Below are 24284 nucleotides of genomic sequence, written 5' to 3'. Positions count from 1 at the left end.
CACGAAATTTCCCCACACACAACCCGCAGCATCCTCCCCCTTTTCCGAAGTCCCGACGCCACTTTTTTCCTCACCAACTCCCACAACCAACCCCCTTTCCATCCCCACGCCGTTGCCTTCCTATCCACCCACATTTTGTTGCGACCTGCCGCCGTAGAGAAGAGGAGAGACGGTGAGTGTCCCTGCTTCAGCGTCCCTCTTCCTTCAACCCCCCCCACCCCCAACGCATCCCCTAGCCTCCACTCCCGACCTCCGCCGAACCTCACCCACCCTTTCCTACCCCCCCGTCACCTCCCCACCCAAGCCTCCCATCCCACAACTCCCCGCCTCCTCTCTGGCTCCCACCACCCGGCGTTTTTTGGCAAGTTGAGCAATTTGCCACAGACGCAATTGAATTTGCTTCTCCATTTGGGAGAGCACTGGGGTGGGAGAGAGAGGCGACGGCAGAGAGTTGGAAGAGTCGGTGAGGTGCCCCTGCCCCCCTACGCCCCGCCCGGCCGCCCCAAAAGCCGCCGCTCTCTTCTCGCTCCCATCCCCCCCCCGTCCGCCCCCCGTAGTCCCCCGGATCCCTTAGGGTGGCACCCCTCTCTCTCCAACCTCCACCCCCCCATTTCGTCCGCTCACGCCCCCCCTCCTCCTCCTCCGTCGGCGGGACGAGAGAGGAGGCGTCCCGGATGTTTAAAGTGGCGCCACTCTCTCTTCATGTGCCAAGCCCATCCCCCTCTGAACCTTCCTTCCCCCCCTCTCTCCCTTCCTCCCTCCCTCCTCTCATGCCTATACTTGTCACCGCCCGAATTTCATGATGGGATACGATATGAAACAATTTATTCGTCCAAAAAGGAGTAGGTGCGTCTCTCGTGCACCCCCCCATCTTGCACCCTTACCCCAATAATGGCCAGTTAATATAAGGATCGCACTAACATGTCTTGCCGTGGCCAACTTCTAGAAAGCACTCAACAAATGACGCTTTGTGCATCAATTCTTTTTCTTGTATAACTGCCAGTCATAATAATTATTTTTATAAGCCAACCCTTGGCGTGCGTTTTAAAAAATTAAATTAAAACAACTGAAAACACATAAACCAAGTAAGATGTTGGCACATAAATCCTAAATTAAACAGATTTTGATAAATGCAACTAGAGAAAAAAATGTCATTATTTTGTGTTAAACATTGATTGATAATTGTATGCATTAATCGAATAATTCATTAGCACCTAAATAATTTCAGAACTGCCAAAATATTCATGAACGTAAGAACGGATGCATGTGTGCTATTCATAATATGCGTCTAGAAAGAAACAGAAACCTTACTGATTAAGGCAACATGTACGGTACAAAACTTATCTTTTTTATTCATGGATTTTGCAAACCCTTTTTTTTTACCTATTGAGAAGTTTCAAAGCATTTCTTCGTTGAATTGAAATTATCCTTGAAAACTTTTCATTCAATGATCAGCGCATTACATGTAATCAATTGAAGACATATCGGTAATTTGCATGAAAACTATGAACTGTCGCAATATTAGTCAAAACCTAGAGTAAATCAAGTTTCGAAGAAAAGAAATTAGGTAATACTGAGAAATTAATGTGAGCAAATAATATTTAGCCTTGCTTTTCCTTTTCAACACTCATATTCATCTCTTTACACCCTTGATCCTAATTTCTTTTCGAAATCCGATCCTACCCTATATTGATTGATAATGCTCACTCCGTTTCAACGTTCAAACTCATCTATCTTCCTAAGGCTTTCACTCAACGAATACATTCCTCAACTTTGATTGGATGCTGAATGGATACGCGAATGTGCCGTATAGCTATTTACAGCATTAAAAATTGGAAGAAGAATCCGACGATGCAATATAAATATGCAAGAAAAATAGTGGACAAGATCTATCCACATCTTATGCAATGTAAAAATGTGACAGAAGACGCCATAATATAAAAAACCACGGCATATTTTGATCTGACACAATAGCATAAAAATATCTAATCTTTAAAAATTTTTCCAAAGCTACGATGATTCATTTTTCCAACCAGATTTTTAGATTGAAATGCACAAAAACGCAGCCTTCGACATGCCTGTTAGTTGGATTAATTAACCTTCGTTGCCCTTTGGTCTCACCCAAACCGCAGAGTAACGAAGCAGCGTGCAGCCTAAAGTCCATCGTACACGAGAAATATGCTCATTCGCTCTCTACCGGGCAGACACGGTCCGATTTCCAATTTTCCGGTAATATGCCTGAATGTAATCAAGGTTTGTAACATGTTCCCAATCAGCGAGCTCTGTTTTTGCGTTAGAGTTCTCTTGCAAACAGCAACTGATCGCGGTGTGTCTCACTATCAAAGTCTCACTAGTCTGTCTTATATGCAGCAGATTAACATAATTTGTCTGGTGTCCTATTTGTTGTCAGCCAGTTTCATAACTCGGACTATGATTCATTTTACCGCCATTAAAAAGTTAAATAACGGCACTATAAGGTGGTGAGAAAATATTATTTTTATTCTTTGTAACTCTACATTCAAATACTAAGGATGCTTCTCAGACAAAATTGGCAGAGTATTAAGGACAATAAAGAGAAGAAATAATTCTACATCTACATCTACATAATACCCCGCAAGCCGCCGCAAGGGCGTGTGGCGGGGGGTGTTAGGTCACCAACCGTAAAAAGGAAAAATACCACATGCAAAAAAACAAAACGGAAAATTACACCCACAGCAGCGCACACACTCATGCAAAAATCCCATCATCCAATACTCATGCAAACACATATACCGCAAAACAACTAAAAACTGCACCCCATGATGCAGCACGAAAACCATTCTACAACACGGAAGCCAGGACACAACAAGCAAGAAATTGAAAGATCACTACCACATGAAAATGTACCACAAAACACTCTACCCCCCAAAGAGTCTGTAAAAGGCAGGGAATGCGACCCAACGTTGCAGGTAGCAGGAATTTGCCCCCGCCGAGAGGGACGAGGGACTGAAAGGGAAACTTAAATACAGATGAACAGAACACGAATGAGGTCATTCGGAAAGAATGGGTTATTATAACAAAACACATAAGGTTAGTGGATAATTCACGTAAATAAGAGTTTACAAAGAGAAAGAAGTTATTGTTCGCTAGGGGAACTTCCGTGTGCATATATATATATATATATATATATATATATATATATATATATATATATATATATATATATATATATATATATATATATATATATATATATATATATATATATATATATATATATGTGTGTGTGTGTGTGTGTGTGTGTGTGTGTGTGTGTGTGTGTGTGTGTATATGTATTTATATATATATGTGTATATATATGTATGTATATATATAAATATATATATATATATATATCCAAACACGAAATCCCGCCAACCGGCGGACAAATGCTCATTCACATGGAAATAGATGTAAGGAAAAGGGGTAAGGGAAAGGGAGCACAAAAAAAGGACGAATACAGTAGAGGTTGGGAAGGCGGAATCAGGAAAATCACAAGTGTAAAAGTATTTCCTAGACCGGGACTTGAACTCCGGATCTTTCCACTTGCCGAGCGGATGCTCTGGCCACTCGAGCTGTCCAGGAAACGTAATGTACACTGAGATCTGCGGTGTTTTATATATATATATATACACATATATATATATATATATATATATATACATACACACACATATATATAAATGCAACAATAATTAAGCTTTGTAATTTTTAACACTAAACCTTATTACACTAACACCGGTTTCGACGCATAGGCGATATCTTCTGGGATAAAATTTCAGAGCTTAGCCGGGAAATTAATGTATGTGTGTGTATATATATATATATATATATATATATATATATACACACACATACAGGATGCGTTCCAAAAGTAATGCAATTATATTTTTTAAAGTAATTTATTGAACAGATTCGTACAAACACTTAGTCATCTGAGAGGTGTGTCCACCAAAATGCATGACTTAGAAAATCTGAAAATTAATATTTGGCCGGTGGGATACTGCTGTGAATTCATTTAATTTAGTTTATGCCCTAATACACCCGCCACTCCTTCTTGTGGTGGCTTGCGGAGTTTTGTGTGGATGTAAATTTACTACACTGACTCTATAGGATAAAAATTTGTCCTATAGGGCACTTTCCGAAGGTAATGCATATTTTTAAAAGTAATTTATTGAACAGATTTGCTAAAACAATCAAAATTCTTCAAAGTACTGTCCTTGGACCTGTACACATTTTTTCCAGCCACTCTGCCATGACCGGTACGCGGCCTGGAAGGCGTCTCCAGGGACCTCTCGCAAGGTCTTCATCAGGGCTAATTGGATCTATTCTATGGACGAAAAACTGCTTCCCCTCAGGGCTGCCTAAATCCGAGGAAACAAAAAGAAGACTGCTGGGGTGACGTCAGGACTATAGGGGGATGGGGCATCGTTGGCACCTGGTGTTTGGCCAGGAACTCGCGGACTCCTAGCGCGTTGCGGCAAACACCATTGGGAACGAGCTTGGCGCACACTTTCCTCGACACTAAATCTTCAGTAACAACGTGAAACGCCAACAGTAGACGACAAGTTCAGTTCTTTGGCAACCATCTTGATACTTAATCGACGGTCAGAGCCCAACAATTGTCGCACATGAGCCCCATTGTGTCAGTTGTTGTCATTTTGTTGTCAGTTTTGCTGGTTGACGGCCGCCCAGAGCATCGAAAACCTTCGCGAAAACCGTTCGTCGTGAACCTCTTCCCGGCCCTTCTTAAAGGCATTTAACCACCTCAAAACTTGTGAATAGGACAGAACAGAGTTCCTGTAAGCCTAACGAATCATTTTGTTAGTCTCCTCTAGAGATTTATTTCTTTTTAGCACATAATTTAGTAATCGCGTAACGTTACTCGATCGTCGATTCCAATTTTTTCGTGACACGGTTTACAATAGCTGTCCTGCCTCTTTCACAGCTTGGAGAGCACTGAGACCAGTTTCGCGGCAAAGTTTAGTGCTCCCTCCTTCTACTCCAAGTAATTTAATACCACTCCAACTAATTGGAGTGGCGCGGGAAATTTAATTGTATTACTTTCGGAAAGCACCCTAACACATAAGAGAAGCACCCAGAACGAGTAGGAGGTCTCCGAGAAGGCCAAAAACTTAAATTTTCTGAAATTTAAACGCGTTCTTTTACGTGTTTTTCATCAATATTTTTGTGTTCTACTGTGCCGTCCAAATGATACATTGCTCTCGTGAGTGATTCTACTACAACATCGATCACAGGAAAAGACTAGTTAAGACCTTAAATATGGAATATGGTTGGGAAACTTGATAGTGGGGGGGAAAGGAATAGGTGTGGATTAGAGACTATTGAGATTACGGTTTGGAGAATTGAGGAGGATGTAAAGAAGGATAAAAAATAAAACTAACGAAGAAGTACCTGCTAGACATGGTGGAGAAGATAAAAAGTTTTTTGAAAGTAATTTAAAAAGGGAGGAATCGTACATTCTATTATCATTTATGCGTAACATTTATTGAAATTTCAGTGTCTTGATGCTGGATTTCCACATTTCCCCGAAACCACACATTGTGTTCCCTTTTCAAGGGAAAATAAGAAACTACATAATTTCTTGCTCTTACTGTGTATCTTAAGTTGAGTCAATGCAATTCCAATGAGTCGATCGATCCGTTAAGAATAATAAATTTTTAATTATAATATTCTTGAAATTAAATAAGTACTCAACTCAGTTCAGGTAAATTAAACGAGCGAGGATTTTTCTTTAACTACTGTTTATTTATTAGTAGTGCCAGTATTTATCACACAATTCCATGCTCAGGGTAACTTCTTGGACAACTGCATCCTACGAGATCGAGAATCAATATGAATAACGTCAACGGAAATCCCTATTTCACCCCTCAATATGAGATGAGTTCAATTCTAAGATCTTTCTATTGCTCCCTAGTGACTATGAGGCATGCTCAGGCTTAAAATACGCGAGTATTCATTATAAATACGAGACAGAGTGAATCAAAACTGTGTAGTTTGCATGATTTGTATAGCTGCTGCTAGAGTTAAAATCGTTTTAATTGCTTAAAATGTCACCACTTAGTGTACCAGGAAAACGGGTACAAATCGTTCTATCGCAAGGCCCCAACATATCCACCATCTTCTATTGACTTATACATGTGATGATGGTATTATGGAAGTGAAACATATTTCCCCGTAGCTGAGATAGGCTAATTCTCGTGGACGGACCCCCGTTACTCCGGTCGGGGCTCCACTGTGTTGCCTTTCCAGCCGCCTAGGCTTCTAAGGCAGGGCGTCGTCTTCTGCGTTGTCACGGCGTTCTGGCGATCCCTGCTACTGAAGCCTGGGCCTCTTCTTCGCTGGGAGGGCATCTTGGCGATCCATGCTCGCAATGGGGCGCTTATAGCGGTCCCACGTTGAAACCTGGATCTCTCCGAGGCGTCGGATGGTGGCGACGTCTGAATCCGCAGCCCTCTCGAAGAATCTTCGAGACAGCTCCGGAAGAAGGACGTTCAGAGGTTCCATGTTCCCGTCCTGGTGCATCTCTTCCACGCGGGCGTAGCGCCCGCATCCCAAGATGCACCGTAGCGCAGAGTTCTGCACCACTTGGATGAGAGCGAGGGTAGACTTCGGCACTCCTGACCATACCGGCGCTGCGTACGTGATGACAGGCAACACGCACGCTCGGTACAGTCGACGCTTCGTTTCCGAGCTCAGGACCCCCGGACGAATAATCGGCCGAAGCCGGTTAAGCGCCGCGAAGGCCTTCCCTCGGACACGTCGCGCTTGGGCGTTCCAAAGGAGTTTCCGGTCCATCAGCACTCCGAGGTAGAGAACCTCGGATTCCCACGGAAGGGTGACTCCATTCACCGACAGCTCCTCTTCTGTCGGCGCTCCTCTGCCGGTATGGAAGACGATTGCCTTCGTTTTCCCGGCATTGACTGCAAACCGCCAGCGACGATACCACGAAAGTAGCTCGTCGACGACGATCTGCAGCCTCTCCACGGCGAAAGATATTCGCCGGGAGCTGCACAGGAGCGCCGCGTCGTCCGCGTATAGTGACAGGACCTCGTGCCTCCCATGACTCCTGGGAATGTCATGGGAGAAGATGTTGAATAATACTGGCCCGAGAACCGAACCCTGGGGGACACCAGCGGAGATCCGGTGCACCCCAGAGAACGAGTCAGACCAGGAAACGACGAAGGTCCTGTCTCTTAGGTAGGAGCGGATCACCTCGATGATCCACGTCGGGAAGTGGAGTCTCCGCATCTTCAACAGCAGTGCCTGGTGCCAGACGCGGTCAAACGCCTTGCTGACGTCGAAAAATGCGCCTGCCACCGACATCTTCCTGTTGAAGGCGTCCGTGATGAAGTCCGTGGTTCTCACCAGCTGATGGACCAGTGTTAATAATCTTCTTTAATCAAAAATTTTCCAGTTAGTAATAGAGATCCCTACGAGAAATTTATAGGTGGTACTGCAAGAATAGTGTTGACTATGGGAAAAATATGTATCTCTGCAGGGATTTAATTTAATATGATAAAAGTTACAACTTTTCGGCGTATTTGGTTTGTCAGAAAAAATTCCATGATATCCTACAACTTCATTTTTGCTATAGATTGCAGAGAGACATCTATTTACTAAAACAGATATTAAATTCAAGGCGAAGATTTGAGAACGGTGTCAAATCCTATAATTACCCATTTCATCCAAAATTTGAACGCATTGTTGGGTCAGGCTGGCTACCGCAATCAGTTCGTTTAGTCATCTCGCAGTTCGAGATTCACTCTGCGGCGGCCAAGGGGTCCGCATCCGTCAACTCCGTCACGGATGTACGTATGAGGGAACAGGGAAAGGAACTGCCCGCCTTTCCCTTCCTCCTCTTTCCCCATAAGTGAATTTCACACACCGATAGGCTCAGTACGAGGTGAACTCTACCCCCACCGATCAAACTAAACTTCGGTTTGATTACCGAAGTTAATATGAGGTGAGCGAAGTCCATGAAGTGAAGGAGAGGAATATTACTCACTTCGAGATAAAACGGTAGAACGAGTTATATTCCGTCAGATCAATCAGTTCAGAGAGAGAGGGATGGAGAGACACGACTGTCCATCAATTGACGAATCGAGATTTGCCGGATTGCGAAAATTGCTGTGGAGCAGCAATCGACGAGGTTGGTGAGTTAGTGGACGACGCACGAAAAAGTGATGGAGCATGTGAAGCATTGATTTGACTTGAAAGGGATTCGCCGCAGAATCAGTTTAAGACTTCGTGTCACTCTACCAGATAAAAGCAGAAGAAATAAGAACGTGAACCTTTCAAATCTTCATAGAATGACGAGTAACTTCCTGGCAATTATTCGTAAATAAAAGTAACAACTTTGAGATTTTCCAAAGTTTCATTAGTCACAAACACCGTACAACATTTTTGTGGCCCCAGAGCGAAATATGTTTATGAAACAGGGTGTGCACATTATGCTATAGGGTACCGATAAACATTTTTGTAAATTTTTGGTGAAATCGTGGAAACTGCAACTATATTATTTCAGTAATGAATTTTTATGATGCTGGAGACGGATTTATAAGATCAAATTGACGGATACAATGAAAAGGAAATACAGGTAGAAATGAGGTTATATTTTTTATCATAATAAGATATAATGAGACGGTACATCGAATTTCGTAATTAGGGGTGTTATGTGGGGGAATTGGAAGACGTTTATTGACCATGTGGTTGAATTTCTCAACAAAGTTAAAAGTTTTTAATCACCAACGGGATAAGTGATTTGGCCATTGATACTAAACCGATTATCATTATTTACTGATCGATTATCTTTATTCGCCGTTTAATTTAAGTTTTGGATGAACTGAATTAGCATCGCCAATTTTCTTAGCTGCATCCGAAATGACACAACCTGACTACTTACATTACGATAACACTTCTTCAATTCCAAATAATTCTTTCTACTATTCATTCCGTCCAACATGCATGTCCCTTTCCTCCCCCTAACCCTACCGCCTAACGTTTTGCTCTCTATATTTCAACATCCAATCGCCAATCAAAACGCTCCGCATCCAACTAGCCTGCCTCCTTTGGATTTTTCCCAACACTACCCTCTCCTCCTTCACGTTATGGTTAGTACTTCCTCGTTTATTTTCCTTTCCGTTCATTTTATCTTTCCCATCATTCTCCACACTCACATCTCCAAAACATCCAATTAACGCCTTATATCTTCTTTCAATGACCCAAGTGCCTCCGTTTACGAAACCACGCTCCATATCAAAGTTGTAAAGTGTATTTTCTTAGCAATCATACTCAACGTCTCTTCCGTCAATTACCTACTCCTTGTGAAAATCCCTTTTCTTAACAAAATCCTTCTTCTAATGTCCCAGCTGCTTTGACCATTTTGGTCTTAAACACTTCCAAGATAATCCTACGTCCTCTTAGTTTTTTCCCTTCTTTTTCAACGTATAGCTTAATCTTTTTGTCGAAAAAAGTTAAGATTGATTTTCATCCCATACCTATTACAATGGTTTTCTAATGTGCTCCGCAAAGATTTTAACTCATTGGCTTAGTAGATTGTCACTACTTGGCTTAGCAGCTTGATCATGTGCAAATGTAATGGATTTTATGGATAACTCACCTACTTTCAATCCTGCCTCCAATCATTTCCATGCCTTCCTTAGCATTAACTCCGAATATAATGAGACGAATGTGTCGAGAAAAGGGAATGTGCTTGAAGATAAGTAACAGCTGAGAGAAATGATCTGGACACCACTCAAAACTTAATGCATTTACTAAAGCGTAGAAGTAGTTGACTAAATGGATGACTGCACATGAATTGTCATCAGACAAATACGTAGGCCTAGTGACGACGGATGTTGAACGGAATAGGTACCTAGGACATTACAAGATAATTACCATTGGAAATGAAAGAAGGGTGGGCGGCCGGAAAATAATCTTCAGATTAAAATACTGACGATGATGACAGAAACTAATCTAGGCTGGACGTACATTCACTGGTCTTAACTTTGTGGAAAATGCAACTTTTGGATGGGTAGGGAAAGAGAATACTACTAGCAAAAGTCACTGACCAATTTAATCTAGTCTCCTTTTGCAGTTTTTCATATCGTAAGCACACGGCACCAACCGAAATATTCCTCCGCTGAAGCACGGGAAAGGTACGACGCGTTGAAAACTCCGAAAGTATAATCTTGTTGCTTGAAACTTTACCCTATGCGGGCAATTATTGTGGTCTACTCGATCCCGGGATCCTGTGAAGTCACTTTTAACCCGGCAACAGGTTTCCTAGGGGTCGAAACGCCAGAGGTCATGCAACGAGGCGTGAGCGTTGGAAGGGGGTGGATGTCGATTCCATGCCCGAGGCTAGACTCAACCTCCCACTCTCTCTCCGACCCCACCACAACCTTAGTTCCCCAGGTTGGAGTGTCGCACTTCACACTGAGCTGAAAGTTTACTGAGTCGTGCATAAGGGAGGTGCGTAATTTAATAAGTGAAAGAGGATGATAAACATAAAAAATACCGTGCATATTCCGCAAAATTAACCACTTCCTTTTTTAATATGGAAGACGAAATTAAATTGAAACTTATGCAAGTTTGATTTTTTTTGGAGATAATCCCCATTTAAGGATAAGGTCAATTTTAGTGATTCGTCATTTAGTGTTGACATTGTGCTGTAAATGCTCCTGATAAATTGAACGGAGTTAAGAAACAAATTTAAGTCCGTCTCTACCTTTCTTTTGATTTAAAATTAATGTATTTCGTGCAAAAGTTCATTAGATAATTTTAAAAATAATGAGCATCATGTAAATAGATTGGAATTAGCGTCCGAAAAAGTTTCTTCACCGTAGGCATCCTTGTGTTTCAGAGTTCAGTCATGAATGATTTTTCCGTTCAAACCCGATGCTTTTACAGTTTTGATCAGGAAAAACACGTCCGTCTTATTTATCGCCTCTAGCTAGTGTTCCGATAGGCTCTACTGGAACAGACGAATATCATACGAAAACGCGGGAAAAGCCCATAACATAACTCGCTTGATATAACCTCCAAAAAGTTATTAGCTTTGGAATACATTTTCAGAGATAGAATTTACCTTCTTTTCAGAATCAGAAGTTCCAAGAAGGATGTAAAATTAACTGTGATTAAAAACTATGACCATCCTAAAAAATATTTAAAACAATGACTTAAATGGCTGCGTTTTCACTATCAATCGGAATTTAAAAGTCATTATTAAATCCTTAGTTTTAAGAAAAGTAATTTTTATGAAAAGTAACTATCTCAAAAGATATTTAATTTAATATCTAATGAGCTCTTTAAAACGAGTAATGAAAACAATAATCAACACGTAATTTGGCTTGATGGGTGAGGGCAGAGCTCATCTGATACTAAGGCTAACTGAGTGTGAAATACTCGCATACACGTCAGGTCGGAGGGGCAAGGGCAGTCCCTGGGCATCTTTATGGCTTCCTGTGAAGACCTGGTTCCCAAACATTCACAAAGATTAGGTGTCTAAATACACGGAAAATGGTAATCGAGCCCTACTGTATGTAGCCGAGCAATCTACCAACTAAGTTATTGGGCAAAGTTTGTGGAATTACCAAAATATATACATCAAAGTCCATACATCATAAGTTAGGCTTGTAAGTCTAGCGTGACCTACTAATTATCCCATTCATGGTGGATGCCATATAAGCACAAATCCTTCAGGAAATCAGCAAGAGTCATGTAAAGCTTAGGAATACACAGCCGATTAATACAGCTCAAAATTACTTTCAAAATAAATGTGATTTACTTTATTCAAATATTAAGAACTATAAAAATCCTGAAATTTCTTCAGCTTATAGGTAAAATGTCTTGCTCAAAGTATCTAACCAATCTGAGTTTGGTCCATCATTTGGATCCAAATTTTGTCTATATATTATAACATCATTATGATAATTATACAAGGATTATTAAGTATTAAAAAGCCGAGTTTAAAAAGGATTAAGGTATTGTATTGATGTATTGCTAATTTAAGCATGAGGTATTTGCTGTCTCATTTAATGATTTGAGCCTTTAGCGATTTTTAAATACAAGCATCAAGTAGGATATTGAAACCTACTGACAAACCCTATATATGTTTTACATAGGAATTGCAATAATAGTATTACAATTTTCGTTTTCAGAAGAGATAAAATTGTAAAGTATTATAAATATATCATAGCTATAATTAATTAACCAAAGAGTAAATTTGAATCCAACTACAACACTATATTTTGACACATGTAGTGTGCGCGGAATTGGTTAAAAATATCAATTGTATTTGCCATGACAAGTCGTCTAAAAACATGATTTATACTGTGATACGCAAAAAGCAATTGTCATCAATTTAGCTTGTCAATAAAATACAATTGATTTCACTTCCGATATTATGTCTATTCGCAATCAACCTTTCATAACTAATGAACTTCCAAGCAAACGAAATGAGACATTTTTCATTTCTTTTACTTGGGTTTAATGGAAAACCTGAAGTAAAAACACTAAATGAGGATATCATCTCGGGAAGTAATGTTATTTCTCAATGGCATTAGAGCTATTTCTCCTACATAACACCTTCATTGATTTGTGTATATAGCCTTTCCCTATCGTGTGTTCCACGAATGATAAATTTATATATGCACATTCCTTTGGTAACCTTTAAGTTAAAGTTGATTTTGTTCAACTCATGGCTTTCGAATTACATGGAATTTCTCTTGACAAATAATAAAAAAAAGAAATATATCTTGTCGATTCCATCCTGCCAGCTAAATAAGGACCTCAACTCACTGCTCCTCGAACAACAAAATCGACTGAAAAAACAAGAAAGGGAAGACGTTTTTACTTAATATCTTGCATGTTTCAAGAGGTAGATCCTCCGTTCGATCATCACTCTTGATGATATTTGTCAAAAGGAGTTCATCAAGAAGATAATTTCATTTTATTTGACATTAGGGAAAAATGTTTACCACCGAGCCGCGTATTGAGAATCATCTGGAAAATTCATTACAGTCCCCGATTTTTTGTTCATTTTCCTTATATTTCACGGTGAATTTCCCAAATGAACTAATATAGCGCGTATTTGCTCTCGGGAGAATGTTCCGAATGATTCATGGTTGACATGAAAAATATTCAAACATTCCGAACGCCGCTTCACGATTCCAGCCCTCGAACTCTGCAGCATCGATGCCTTTATTGCCTCTTTTATTGAACACGCTCTTTCAGATTAATTTAAATAAAAATCCAATACCTGGACACATTTTTTTCTTGGTAATACACTCACAGCATGACTGCTTGAATTAGAGTTTGAAATTTCCCCTTTGGCAAGCGAGACAAGGCCAGAAGCAAGACATACACAACCTATGGAGGACAATGGTGGATTAACTCCTGTCTCCCATGGTTATTCATACCTTAGGGAAGATTAATATACAAAATATCTGGTTCTTACCACAGATCACTTTATTTTCATTGTATGAATGTACAATAGGGTGTGTGTAAAAGCTTCGCTTTACCTTAGTTCAAGAAAATGAACTGATGTCAAAATCTACGGCAAGGATGTCGAAGTTTTGGGAATTGCTGGGCCTTTTGGACAAAAGAATAATTATCTTAGGCAACACATAAAGGATAATAAACACAAATATCATTGGATAAGCCATAATAGGGATGTCAATAATTAGATTCGTATCCACTTTGTTGTTCATGAATTAAAATGTAAATTTGCAATTTTTTAAGATGCAAAGGATTTTTGATCAAAAAAATCTGTTTGCGATAACGACAAAAAAAGAAAAAATAAATATGACAACACACACAAACACACGCACACATTCACACACGGAGCGTTTGTTTTCGATGGCATAAATATTCCTTAGAAAACGAACGCCCTTCGGTGACGACAAAAATTATACTCGTTTATGGACTTGGATTGAAAACTTATCTAAACGCATAAACAGCAATAAATGACACTCACGTAAAAATATTTGACGTCTTAACTACAAGGCCACCATATTCAGAATGCCGATCTCGAGGAAAGGGTGGAGGGGATACCTGGATAAGGGGCGTGAGGAAAGAGGAAAGGTACAAAGGGTAATTTGGAGAAATTTGAGATAGGTTGTTACCTATCTGAGGATTTTGAAGAAATATTAGAAGCCCCGACTCATTATATAGATCAGAACACGTACGTAAAAACAGGGAGATGTATAGCAGAACGAACAGATTAAAAATGTGGATTTTTCCTTACGCCATTAGAGATCAAAATAGGAATGACAGACGACGCGATGGAAATAAGTATTATTAGTAGTGTATATATTTTGTCGGTATCCTGCATGTTTTTACGTAATAGACCAATATTTTCTTTTTCTCCCGCAGGATAGGAATGTATGTATCTTTTTATTGAATATTTTTACGTGTAAATACCTTCTTTCGTGTGATTAAGTTTGTTTCAGGGCATGATCAAACTAATATTTGTATACAGGTGACATGATTGGGATTGTGTACACTTGGCTGCTGACCTAAGGCCCCACTTCCCACACACTTAAAGTAGCTTGCGGGGTATTATCTAGGTGTATATGTAGTGATGAACTCCAGAGCTCCCAGATCTTTGGCCTTCCGAAGATTCACAGAACAAATATACACATTATACTCAAAATTTACAGTGTAGTTGCACCAGCAAGGAAACTCGCATCACATATGCATTCTATCTTAAGGAAATTCGCCGATTTCCAGCCCAAATCCGGAGAGAAAAATTCCCAATAATTTTGTGACAAACGCTACCGTTATAATCCCCCTCTTTCAAAACGTATCTTAGTATATTTTGACGTTACTAACCTCTTTGGAGGTTATTAATTCAATATAAATACCTATAGGATATGAACCGTGGTAGTAACTTTGTTCCAGACATACTCCACCTCGAGGAAAAGGGATGAATAATGGACACGGTGAAACAATTAGTAGAGTTCAGAAGAGAGTTTATTACTGGGCATCTGGTTAACGAAAATAGCTCTGAGAGATCCTTAACCCTTTTGAAAATTCCCTTGTCCTTGAACAAAATGCATTCGTAACCCCCTCTGTCTCCATCTCTTTCATAATCCTTTCCTACCTATACATTATCTCTTTCCCTCCTCCGTCAACCGTCTCACTATATCTACCACACCCCCACTCGCCCACCTCCTGACCGATACTTGTCCCTCCCTCCCCTCCCTGCTTCAAATTCCCTTCCATAAGCCACCTTCTCTCCTAGAAAGTGTGTGTGTGTATATATATATATATATATATATATATATATATATATATATATATATATATATATATGTATATATATATAATTTGTCCGGCACAATAGAACACAATTAAAATAGTAACACTTAAAAGGACACTCACAAAGTAAATTGTTTAAGCTTTCGGCCTCCTCCTAGGCCTTCTTCAAGTAAGACTGAAGGAAAGTAAGGAAATTTATATATATATATATATATATATATATAATATATATACAGGGTTCGTCCGGAAAATAAGTGTACTGAGCTCAGGAAAAAAATTTATTACACTTTTACATATCTTAAGCTAATATTCCTCAAAACAGGACCCTTGTGAGTCGATACACTTGTTCCAGCGGCGTTCCCATTCCTGGAACGCTCCCGCGAAGGCATCATCGGGAACCTCTCGAAGACTCGTCGTCGACCTCTTCTCTGCCCTCCACGAACATCTTGTGCCACCGAAAGATCATGTTTCTGGACATGGCTGACTCCCCGTAAGCCTGGTTAATCATACCGACAGTTTCGGTAGACGATTTCCCAAGCTTTACCGCAAATTTGATGGAATAACGCTGCTCCAAAAACTTCGGCATCGCGTTCCGTGACGTGGGTCGAGCGTGGAGGTTCGCGTTAACAGAGCTCCTCACTACACCACAGCTCAGAGCCGACTGCCTTTTTCATCGTCGCTTGCCAACATACCCCCCTCCAATCGCAGCCCGTCAGAGCGGTGCTGGGCGCGCCTGGACGAACCCTGTATATATATATATATATATATATATATATATATATATATATATATATATATATATATATATATATGTATATTAATTTCCCGGCTAAGCTCTGAAATTTTATCCCAGAAGATATCACCTATGCGTCGACACCGGTATCAGTGTAATAAAGTTTAATGTTAAAAATTACAAAGTTTAATTATTGTTGCATATAAGTACTTTCTATCATGAGATTAGCTTTGTTCCAGTGCATGATGGAACTAACATTTTTGGAGAGGCGTCATGACTGGGTTTTGCATGCATGGCTCGTGATCTATAACCCCCCGCTACGAGCCCTGTTGCGGATTGCGGAGTGTTATGCAGCTGTAGATTATCCAGTGATTATAAATGTTCTCACAGTAGAGTCAAACCATCGAATTCGAAAAAATTTTCAATTTAATGTAAAGCATAATTTGTCGATTTCCATTATATTCAACGCCGCTGTCTCGCCCTAGCGATGAGCATATGGAATAAAAAGCCACTCAGTGGTGATTATTGAATGATTTTGACTAACTGGATTTATCCCTGAGTAAAAATATTTCTCTTCTTATCCGGGACCATCCAACCTTTCCATCCTTGTTTACCAACTTGCATTCACTGGTTTTAAATTTTCCCTGATGTTATTAAACCAATGTGAGTTCACTTAGATGATAAAGCTGTCAACGCTACAGAAACACTGTTAACCACTTCTCATCTCATGTTGATTTGTCATACCTCGAAGAGCGAAAAGTCCAATCTGCCTACGATAAGGCCTATCTTTTTATCTTATTACATCTGCCTAGTTTAATCTACTAACGTAATGCGTAGCCATCATAATTCCCCTTATGCTAGAAGTAAATAAATAAGGTATCCCGTACCTTTCTAAATCTCTATGCCTTGCCTGCTCTTTTCGTGAATTAAGCGTTCTTCCATCCCATTCTCTTCAGTTAATCCGTCACGCTAATCCATATTACTTTCTCATAGTAACTTTTCACGTATCGAGCATATTTTATTTTTGACCTTCTTCCCTTCACTTAATTTACTAATTTTTGCGACTAATCTCAAGTATTGCGTATTCCAAATGTGGCCTGGTCAAAGCGAATTAGCTCCTCGATTATTCTTTCATTTATTTTTGTTGTATTTGCGTCTACATGTCTACATAGCCTCGTACAGTCTATAAAAAAAACAAAAAAATCCGTTCTAAGGGCGTATGCCGGCGGATTATAGTTTTTATGCACGAGTATAAGGAAATACTCACCTAAACATTAATATAAGCCTCATAAAACCATAGTTATGATGGCATTTAGTACTGATATGGAATTAGTTCTGGAACGTGGGAGTGTGTGTTGTCATTGCTAATTGCAGTCTCTTCAACCTTTCCTCTTCTACAGCATCATGGGCAGGGGTGAGAGCGGTCGAGGGCGTGCGGAGCTGACGGTGATCGGGGATGGAGAGCCGCAATCACCGCAACCATCTGGCGGCCAAGCGGAGCTCGACAGACAGAGCAGCCGCAAGCGTAGGACGGCCGATCGGCGGATGGGATAGTGAGTCCTGATATACTCTTCCCACCCCCGTTTCAGTGCAAGTCACACTTAAAATCACTTGCCTATAGGGAGCTCAAAACAAAGGAACTAAAAACAAAGGTCTGGTGCTTAAATTCATGAAAGCGTTTGACTTCTAACTTAACAAATGGCGCCGGTGGCGGTGACAGTTAAGGTCTCAACCCTAGTGATTGCTGGTCTTAATTCCCGCCCAGGTGTGATTTCCTCCACTCTAAAGCATGGGTGTTTGTCAACCGTCCTTATGGTAAGTCCATACTAATAAACCGATGTAAAAGATCAAAACTTAGCTACTTTCGAATTAGTACCATATGAAATATTGCCAAAAATAACACGGGTAAATTTTCGTACCTTACTGTGTGCTCAATGGTATCAGACTCAGTCTTGCGAAATCGCATCACGAGGAGTTGGAGAAAAAAACTTGGAATAAATATGAAAACAAATGTTTTTAGAAAAGGCGGATATTTTGATAATAGAATGATAAAATATAACAAGTACATTTTTGAATAGTTACAGTTAAGGAATATAAAAGTATTTATTGAGGTCATCAAACTTTACTGAGGTACGACCAATTTTATCTCATATGCGGCATTTTCAGATACAATTACCTTTTGCCTTTTGAAGTAAGCATTTTTTCAGAGCACAAATGATACTATAGACCTAATTAAAGACCGATTTTTTTAATTCACTGATGACCGAATGGATCAACAGATGAAGTTTTATCCGGATATAATTAATCATCTTGACGTAACAAAGCACTCTAAGAATATGCAAACGTGAATGACTTAAGATTCCATCGTATCCGTTCATACTGTAATGCTCGTGCAAAATTATAGGCAGGATAATCATTTTCTTTCTTCTCCGTCAAATTCAGTGAGGTCAAAAAATATTAATGCTACGTAACTGACTAAGATATTTCGCTGTGATAATTTAACAGCTGAATGGAAGCTTCCTCTCAGCTGTAAATGGGAAGACGATGATTAAACTTTTTTTCTCACTAAATAATTAATTTCATGCACTAAATGCAGCTAATGTAGAGTATTTTTAAAATTACCACTTGGTTAATTGAGTAAACGAGTGATGATAAACGGGCAAAAATTAGCCACCGTTATCAAGTTCGGTTCGTTTAGGGCTGACTTACTCCATCCTATTCACCCAAAATTATCATTTAGTTCAATTTCCTCAAGTTGCACCAAACTATTACATCAAGAGTGGCCACATTCTTCTTTTCTAGTATCTCTGGTACGTTGTTATGTACTACTCCGAGATACCTGCTCACAGAGTGCGCAATGCCATCATTGACTTTCAAATAGATGACCACAAAGTGCACGAATATAATTTATTGTACATGAATATTTGCCGCAGCACAGCTCACTATACAATCCAATGGCTTGTAAACGTGCAGAATATCATCACGCAAACTTATTCATTTGGGTAATAGTCAACGGAAGGGGGTAGCTGATTGCTTTCACCAATGAAAATGGAGGGGTGGGTCTGAAACTGAGACGCTGGGAGTCTAGGGTATGAAATTGATCTGCTGGGGTGGGGTGGGGGAGAGACTAAAACGGTGGAAGGTGGGGTAAGTGGGGAGGAGGAGGAGGAGAAGGTGGGAAAATTGTTGTGGCTCTTGGAACCTTACATGTCAGGGGTTTTTGTAGGGCAGAAGGGGAGAGAGATTAGGATGGCTGAGGTAAATTGCGGGACTCCTGGCTTCTTTTGCATCCGTGGTCTGATGCATGGAGTTAGCGTAGACATATCTAACTCTCGAATAGTTGGCGTGCACAAATTAAACGCCTTTTCTTTCATTTTCAGATAAGCGCATAAGCTGATATGTTAACGGAGGGGAATTTTTAAACTACAATCAAAGTCTCAATGATATTCAGGATCTAAAAATCGAGCATTGGAACGAAACGCTCTCGATACATTAACTTTTGATTTTTTTAATATGATTTTCAATTATTTCGTCCAAATGGGTCCGTATGCTGAATGCATCAACTAATAGTAGGAAGCGGACGATGGTACATGCACCATCACAGGAAACCATTCAGAGTTTACATCAACTTGTTTTAAATTGTAAGGCCCGTCTAGATAAGTAACAGATTTTGGCATTTGTGTCACGATTATGCAGTAGATTTCCATAACCTTAGGAAAAGAACGTTTCATGCGGTAAGACCAAATCAGAGACCATGATGCGCTATCTTTTATTACTCAAAGAAATAAAGTTAATGCCTCGGGCACCCGAATTAAAGCCTATGCCTGCCCTCGTGCAATTTGCAAGGAAATCTGAGTGTAGGCATGATCACTAATGAGACGGATGATATACGTTCAAACAAATACGAAAGTGAGTTTTCCCCAGTCAAGACGGTTTACTCCAGTGAGTTCGTATGAAAGTTACAAAGACAGAGCTAAAAAGAGGGGAATACATAATCGCTGATCGGTTGTAGAGAGAAACACAGGGAAATGAACTGCTGTTCCGCCCTTCTTTTCTGACGTGAGAATGTCACACGCCGTCGGGCTTAGTACTGGGTGAACTCTACCATTCCCTACCAAACTGACTTTCGGGTTGATTATCATATGTGTGCGTGTGTGTGTATATATATATATAAATAAATATATATATATAAATATATATATATATATATATATATATATATATATATATATATATATATAAAACACAGATGTAGATTTTTAGAATATAGAGACACAAAGAAAGGACACTCACAATTTGTTATTTTTTCAAAAATCTACATCTGTGTTTTTTATATATTTGTGTGTCGCCGAAGAGCGTTCCATTTCGAAGATATTTTATATATATATATATATATATATATATATATATATATCGTTTATATATATATATATATATATATATATATCGTTTATATATATATATGTCGCAGTAGTCCAGTTGGTAGAGCGTTGGGCAGCTGATCAGAGGGTCCCGGGCAAGGCACTCTGGGCACCTGCAGCTCCACCCAAGCTAAAGTGATTTTTCGGGTACCAGGTCTTCTTGGGAAACCATAACCGGCACAGGGAAAGGAACTGGCCCCACTACCCTGATGTGTGAATTTTCACACGCCGTATAGGGCTTAGTACTGGGTGAACTCTGCCGTCACCTATCAAACCGACCTTCGGGTTGATTACTGTGTTTATGGTTTATGGTTATATATACACGGAGGCAGATATTCCAGTTAATGCGCGGCTAAGGTACTGACTTCCCACCCTGAGGGCGCGGGTTCAAATCCCGGCGGTGTTGAATATTTTTCAGAGGTATCTCGATCCTTACTTGAGGTGCTTTGTGGAGGGCACTTTGAGTGAGTACGCCGTCCGTCGGATGGGACGTTAAGCTGCGGACCCCTTGGCGCCTTTCGTAAAGAGTAGGCTAATGCCGACGCCGGGTTTCTCTCCACCCTTCATCCTTTCCTATCCATCCCCTATGGCGCAAATGACCTTAGCTGTCGGTCGCCTCCCCTAAAAACTACTACTACTCCGGTTAATGCTAAAATGCGAGGAAAAGTTACTATTTACTAGTCCATGCTAGTTATTAAACTTACGTTAGAAGTTATTAGTAGAAAATGATTGGCAGATTGCAATAATTTATCTCAGTATAGAGGAAAGGGGAGAAAGATTAAATGTCAAAATTATAGAACAAATAATCTTCTCAAAGCTCGTCGGATATAAAGTTCGATAAACTCTAATAGAAAGAGTTGGTATGGATGGTAAAACTCAACAATACATCTACATCTGCACAAACCCCGCAAGCCGCCGAAAGGGCGTGTAGAAGGGGGTGTTAGATAACCAGCCATACATGTACAATCATTCCTTGAAGGTGAATTGTGGATTAATATCAAATGGAGGGCGTAGGGATCATTATTTGGTTCTTCAGTAAGCACTTAATGTGGAGTGTATGCGAAAGAAAATGTATGGTAGATCTGTTTATTTGGATATGACATGACAGCCGGTTATACAGCCTACAATATTATTGCTAGATGAGAGACCATGGATTTCCAGGGAGTCACACAAATTAAACGACCTAGTGATAGCATTTTTCCACTAGAGAGCGGAAATAATAACTATTTTGTGAAAAAGTGCTACTTTTTCGTCAGTAACTTCCAATTTAAACTCATCATCTGAAACTATGCAATTTGAAAAATTTCAACTTAAAATTGAGTTTTAAACAACAATCTCTTCTTTGAAATGGCCCTTACCGTGATAGCGTATGGTATTCACACACATTGAATGTCAAAAAATGTAAAGAGGCATATTTTCTTTCATAAAGTGAATATAATTATTTATTTACAAGCTGTCAGGATAATCATAAACAAAATGTCTTTATGCACTATGGTTTTGGGCGTTTGATGGTATTAAAAGAATTTAATGGACATAATAAAGTCATAATAATGAAAAGTAAGTGGGTGAGTGAAAAATTGATGTTCTTTGACAAGGCAAAAGATGAAAACGTTTTAAGAAAATTTAAGAATCGAACACTAGAATACACACACTGTCATTGGATAACAGTGAGGGGAAAATTGCATGGTAATGGATGAAAAAATGTAATGTAGATGATGACTGCTCGAAAATCTTGTAATGCTTCTTTTAATTAAGCTCCTCTAATTTGGATTTATTTATTTAATACTACTTTTTTAAACTTACTGCAGGAGTATTTACTTGAGTATTTGTGAGAAGGGAAAAGTAACGGTCTTATGGGAGTAAAAATCGAAAGCATTTTTAAGTACAAAGCTACGGAGTGATGTGTTAAGTGCGTGTTTTCCACAAAAAATCTTTTATGGATTTCGTCACCCATCTTGAGCGCAAAATTGCACGAATAAATTTACGGCTTGGCTCGAGAAAGGTTTACATTTATTCATTCGAGTAATTTCGAGGAATTGAAGTTAATATCTTGGTGATATGAAAATATAATAAATAAAACCTTCGGCCAGAGTCAATTTTTGCAAGTTTAAACAGTTTAATTGGTAAAAGAGTCAGCCAGTTGATTCTAGTGAGCAATTATCCCGAATCACCTGACCAGCAGCCAGCGAAAAAACATCGTTCGAGCGTGATTAGGTGTTCAGTTAAGTGCCTCACCGATGATCTGACTCTCTGCACGATAGATGACACAAATAAACCAGAGCGTATTTCTCCATCAAAACATTTTCCCCCTCTTTTCCAAAGAATTTCGCAACTGACGTAGACGCCGAATTTCTTCCGTTCTTCTCGGAATTCACCAACGGTTCATCGCTGTGGGAATAATATCCCGACTCCCCTCACTCCTCCGAAGCGTAGGTTTCCCCTCGATAGCACCCCACCATAGGGTCCACATCACAAGGGTCCAAAAATTTTCTCTCTCGAATCCTATCCACCGCAGTCATTTGCGATCTCCAAGGAGACCGGGAGATTTTATTTTATTGGCTGGATGCTGCTCCCGGAGGATAGGAAACGAGAGAACGCGGCGGGGCGGCTAAGGAGGGCTTAGAGAGTGGAGGGAGGGTTACCGAATTTTCTGGAATATAATTCATATGTCCGGGGGAAAGGGGTGTTTAGGGGCTCTGCACGACGATTTCCTTTTTCACCATGGCGCGCGCAAGTCGGCCCCCTCGACGGGGGTCTCTTATTTTTCGCTTTTCCTCTCTCTCTCTCTCTCCCTCTCGGATCCGCGAAGGGTATGGGGAGGGGGGGTTAGAAGAGAGGTTTCGGGTCGGGCGGTTTGTGGGGGCGCGTGGAAGGGTGGAGAGAGAAAAGTCGGGGGGTACAAAACCACCCACCTGGTGGAGTCAGAGGCGCCAGGTGGGGGTGGAGAGGGGTCGTGGAGGAGGAGAAAAAGGGCGCGCGGAGCAGCAGCCGAAGGGAATGGCGGGAACGGCGGTCGAGGGAGAGGGTCATAATGCGATTTCCAGTGGCTGTGTCGGAAGCGACGGGAGGACCGAGTGGCTGGGCGGGGGGGGGCGAAGAGAGGGGGGATGCAGGAGAGGGATGCAGAGAGCTCTCCTGGGAGGGTTGAGTGGGTGGATGGGGGTAGGGTGGGAATTCGACGCGAGGCCAAACGTTCTCTCTCGCCCGGGCTGCTCTCGAACCGCCCGCCGACGCAGACTAAAAGCACCGGCAACAGTTCAATTACCACGGGGGTGAGAGGGGCTGAAGGGGAGCCGGTGGGAAGGGCAGGATGGAGTGGGTGGCTTGATGCTGGAGAGCGTAAACTGAGAGTACCTGACGTTCCTGTTAATAGGAAACCTTGCCCATCTATGCCTTACTCAAAACGATGGTACAGTTTTAGTTTGCATTTCAGTAAATATTGGAAAGCAGTAGTCAATTCCAATATCGGTTTTTTCCAACCCTATCATACATCCCCTTCTCTACCAGCGTCTTTCGTTTCCTTATTGAATCTAGCATTTTAATATTTGTAATCCGCAAAGAAATATCAATTAGCTAGCATACATAATGTCTGCCATTATTCAGCTTTTCAGCAGTGTTATGGTGCGAAAATTTAAAACGAAATTAACATAGAGTAAAGACCAATTTTATGTAAAAATAAAACTATAATTTTGGTTATCACAAGGAAAATCCGACAACATATAGGATTTTTTTGTTTTCAGTTTTGTTAAATATTGCTCATTGTGCGAAATGTTGACACTCTTATGCAAGGTTCTTCGTTTTTAATTCTCAGAAGCGGAAAATAT

The 24284-nt window shown here is 40.4% G+C and overlaps 1 protein-coding gene across 1 annotated transcript in view; it reads left to right on the top strand.

The window, feature by feature from the left end:
• The window catches only part of LOC139698040 (proton channel OtopLc-like), a 65702-nt gene that overhangs the window by 31135 nt on the left and 10283 nt on the right, over positions 1-24284 (top strand). Inside the window, exon 4 of the mRNA XM_071596899.1 lies at positions 17440-17592. Within this exon, the coding sequence (XP_071453000.1) occupies positions 17440-17592 (153 nt within the window). The remainder of the gene's footprint in view (positions 1-17439; positions 17593-24284) is intronic.

The sequence above is a fragment of the Hetaerina americana genome, unplaced genomic scaffold (genome assembly GCF_022747635.1).
Source record: "Hetaerina americana unplaced genomic scaffold, ioHetAmer1.1.p SCAF_8, whole genome shotgun sequence".
NCBI lineage: Eukaryota > Metazoa > Arthropoda > Insecta > Odonata > Calopterygidae > Hetaerina > Hetaerina americana.
This window is presented reverse-complemented; position numbering and strand designations above follow the sequence as displayed.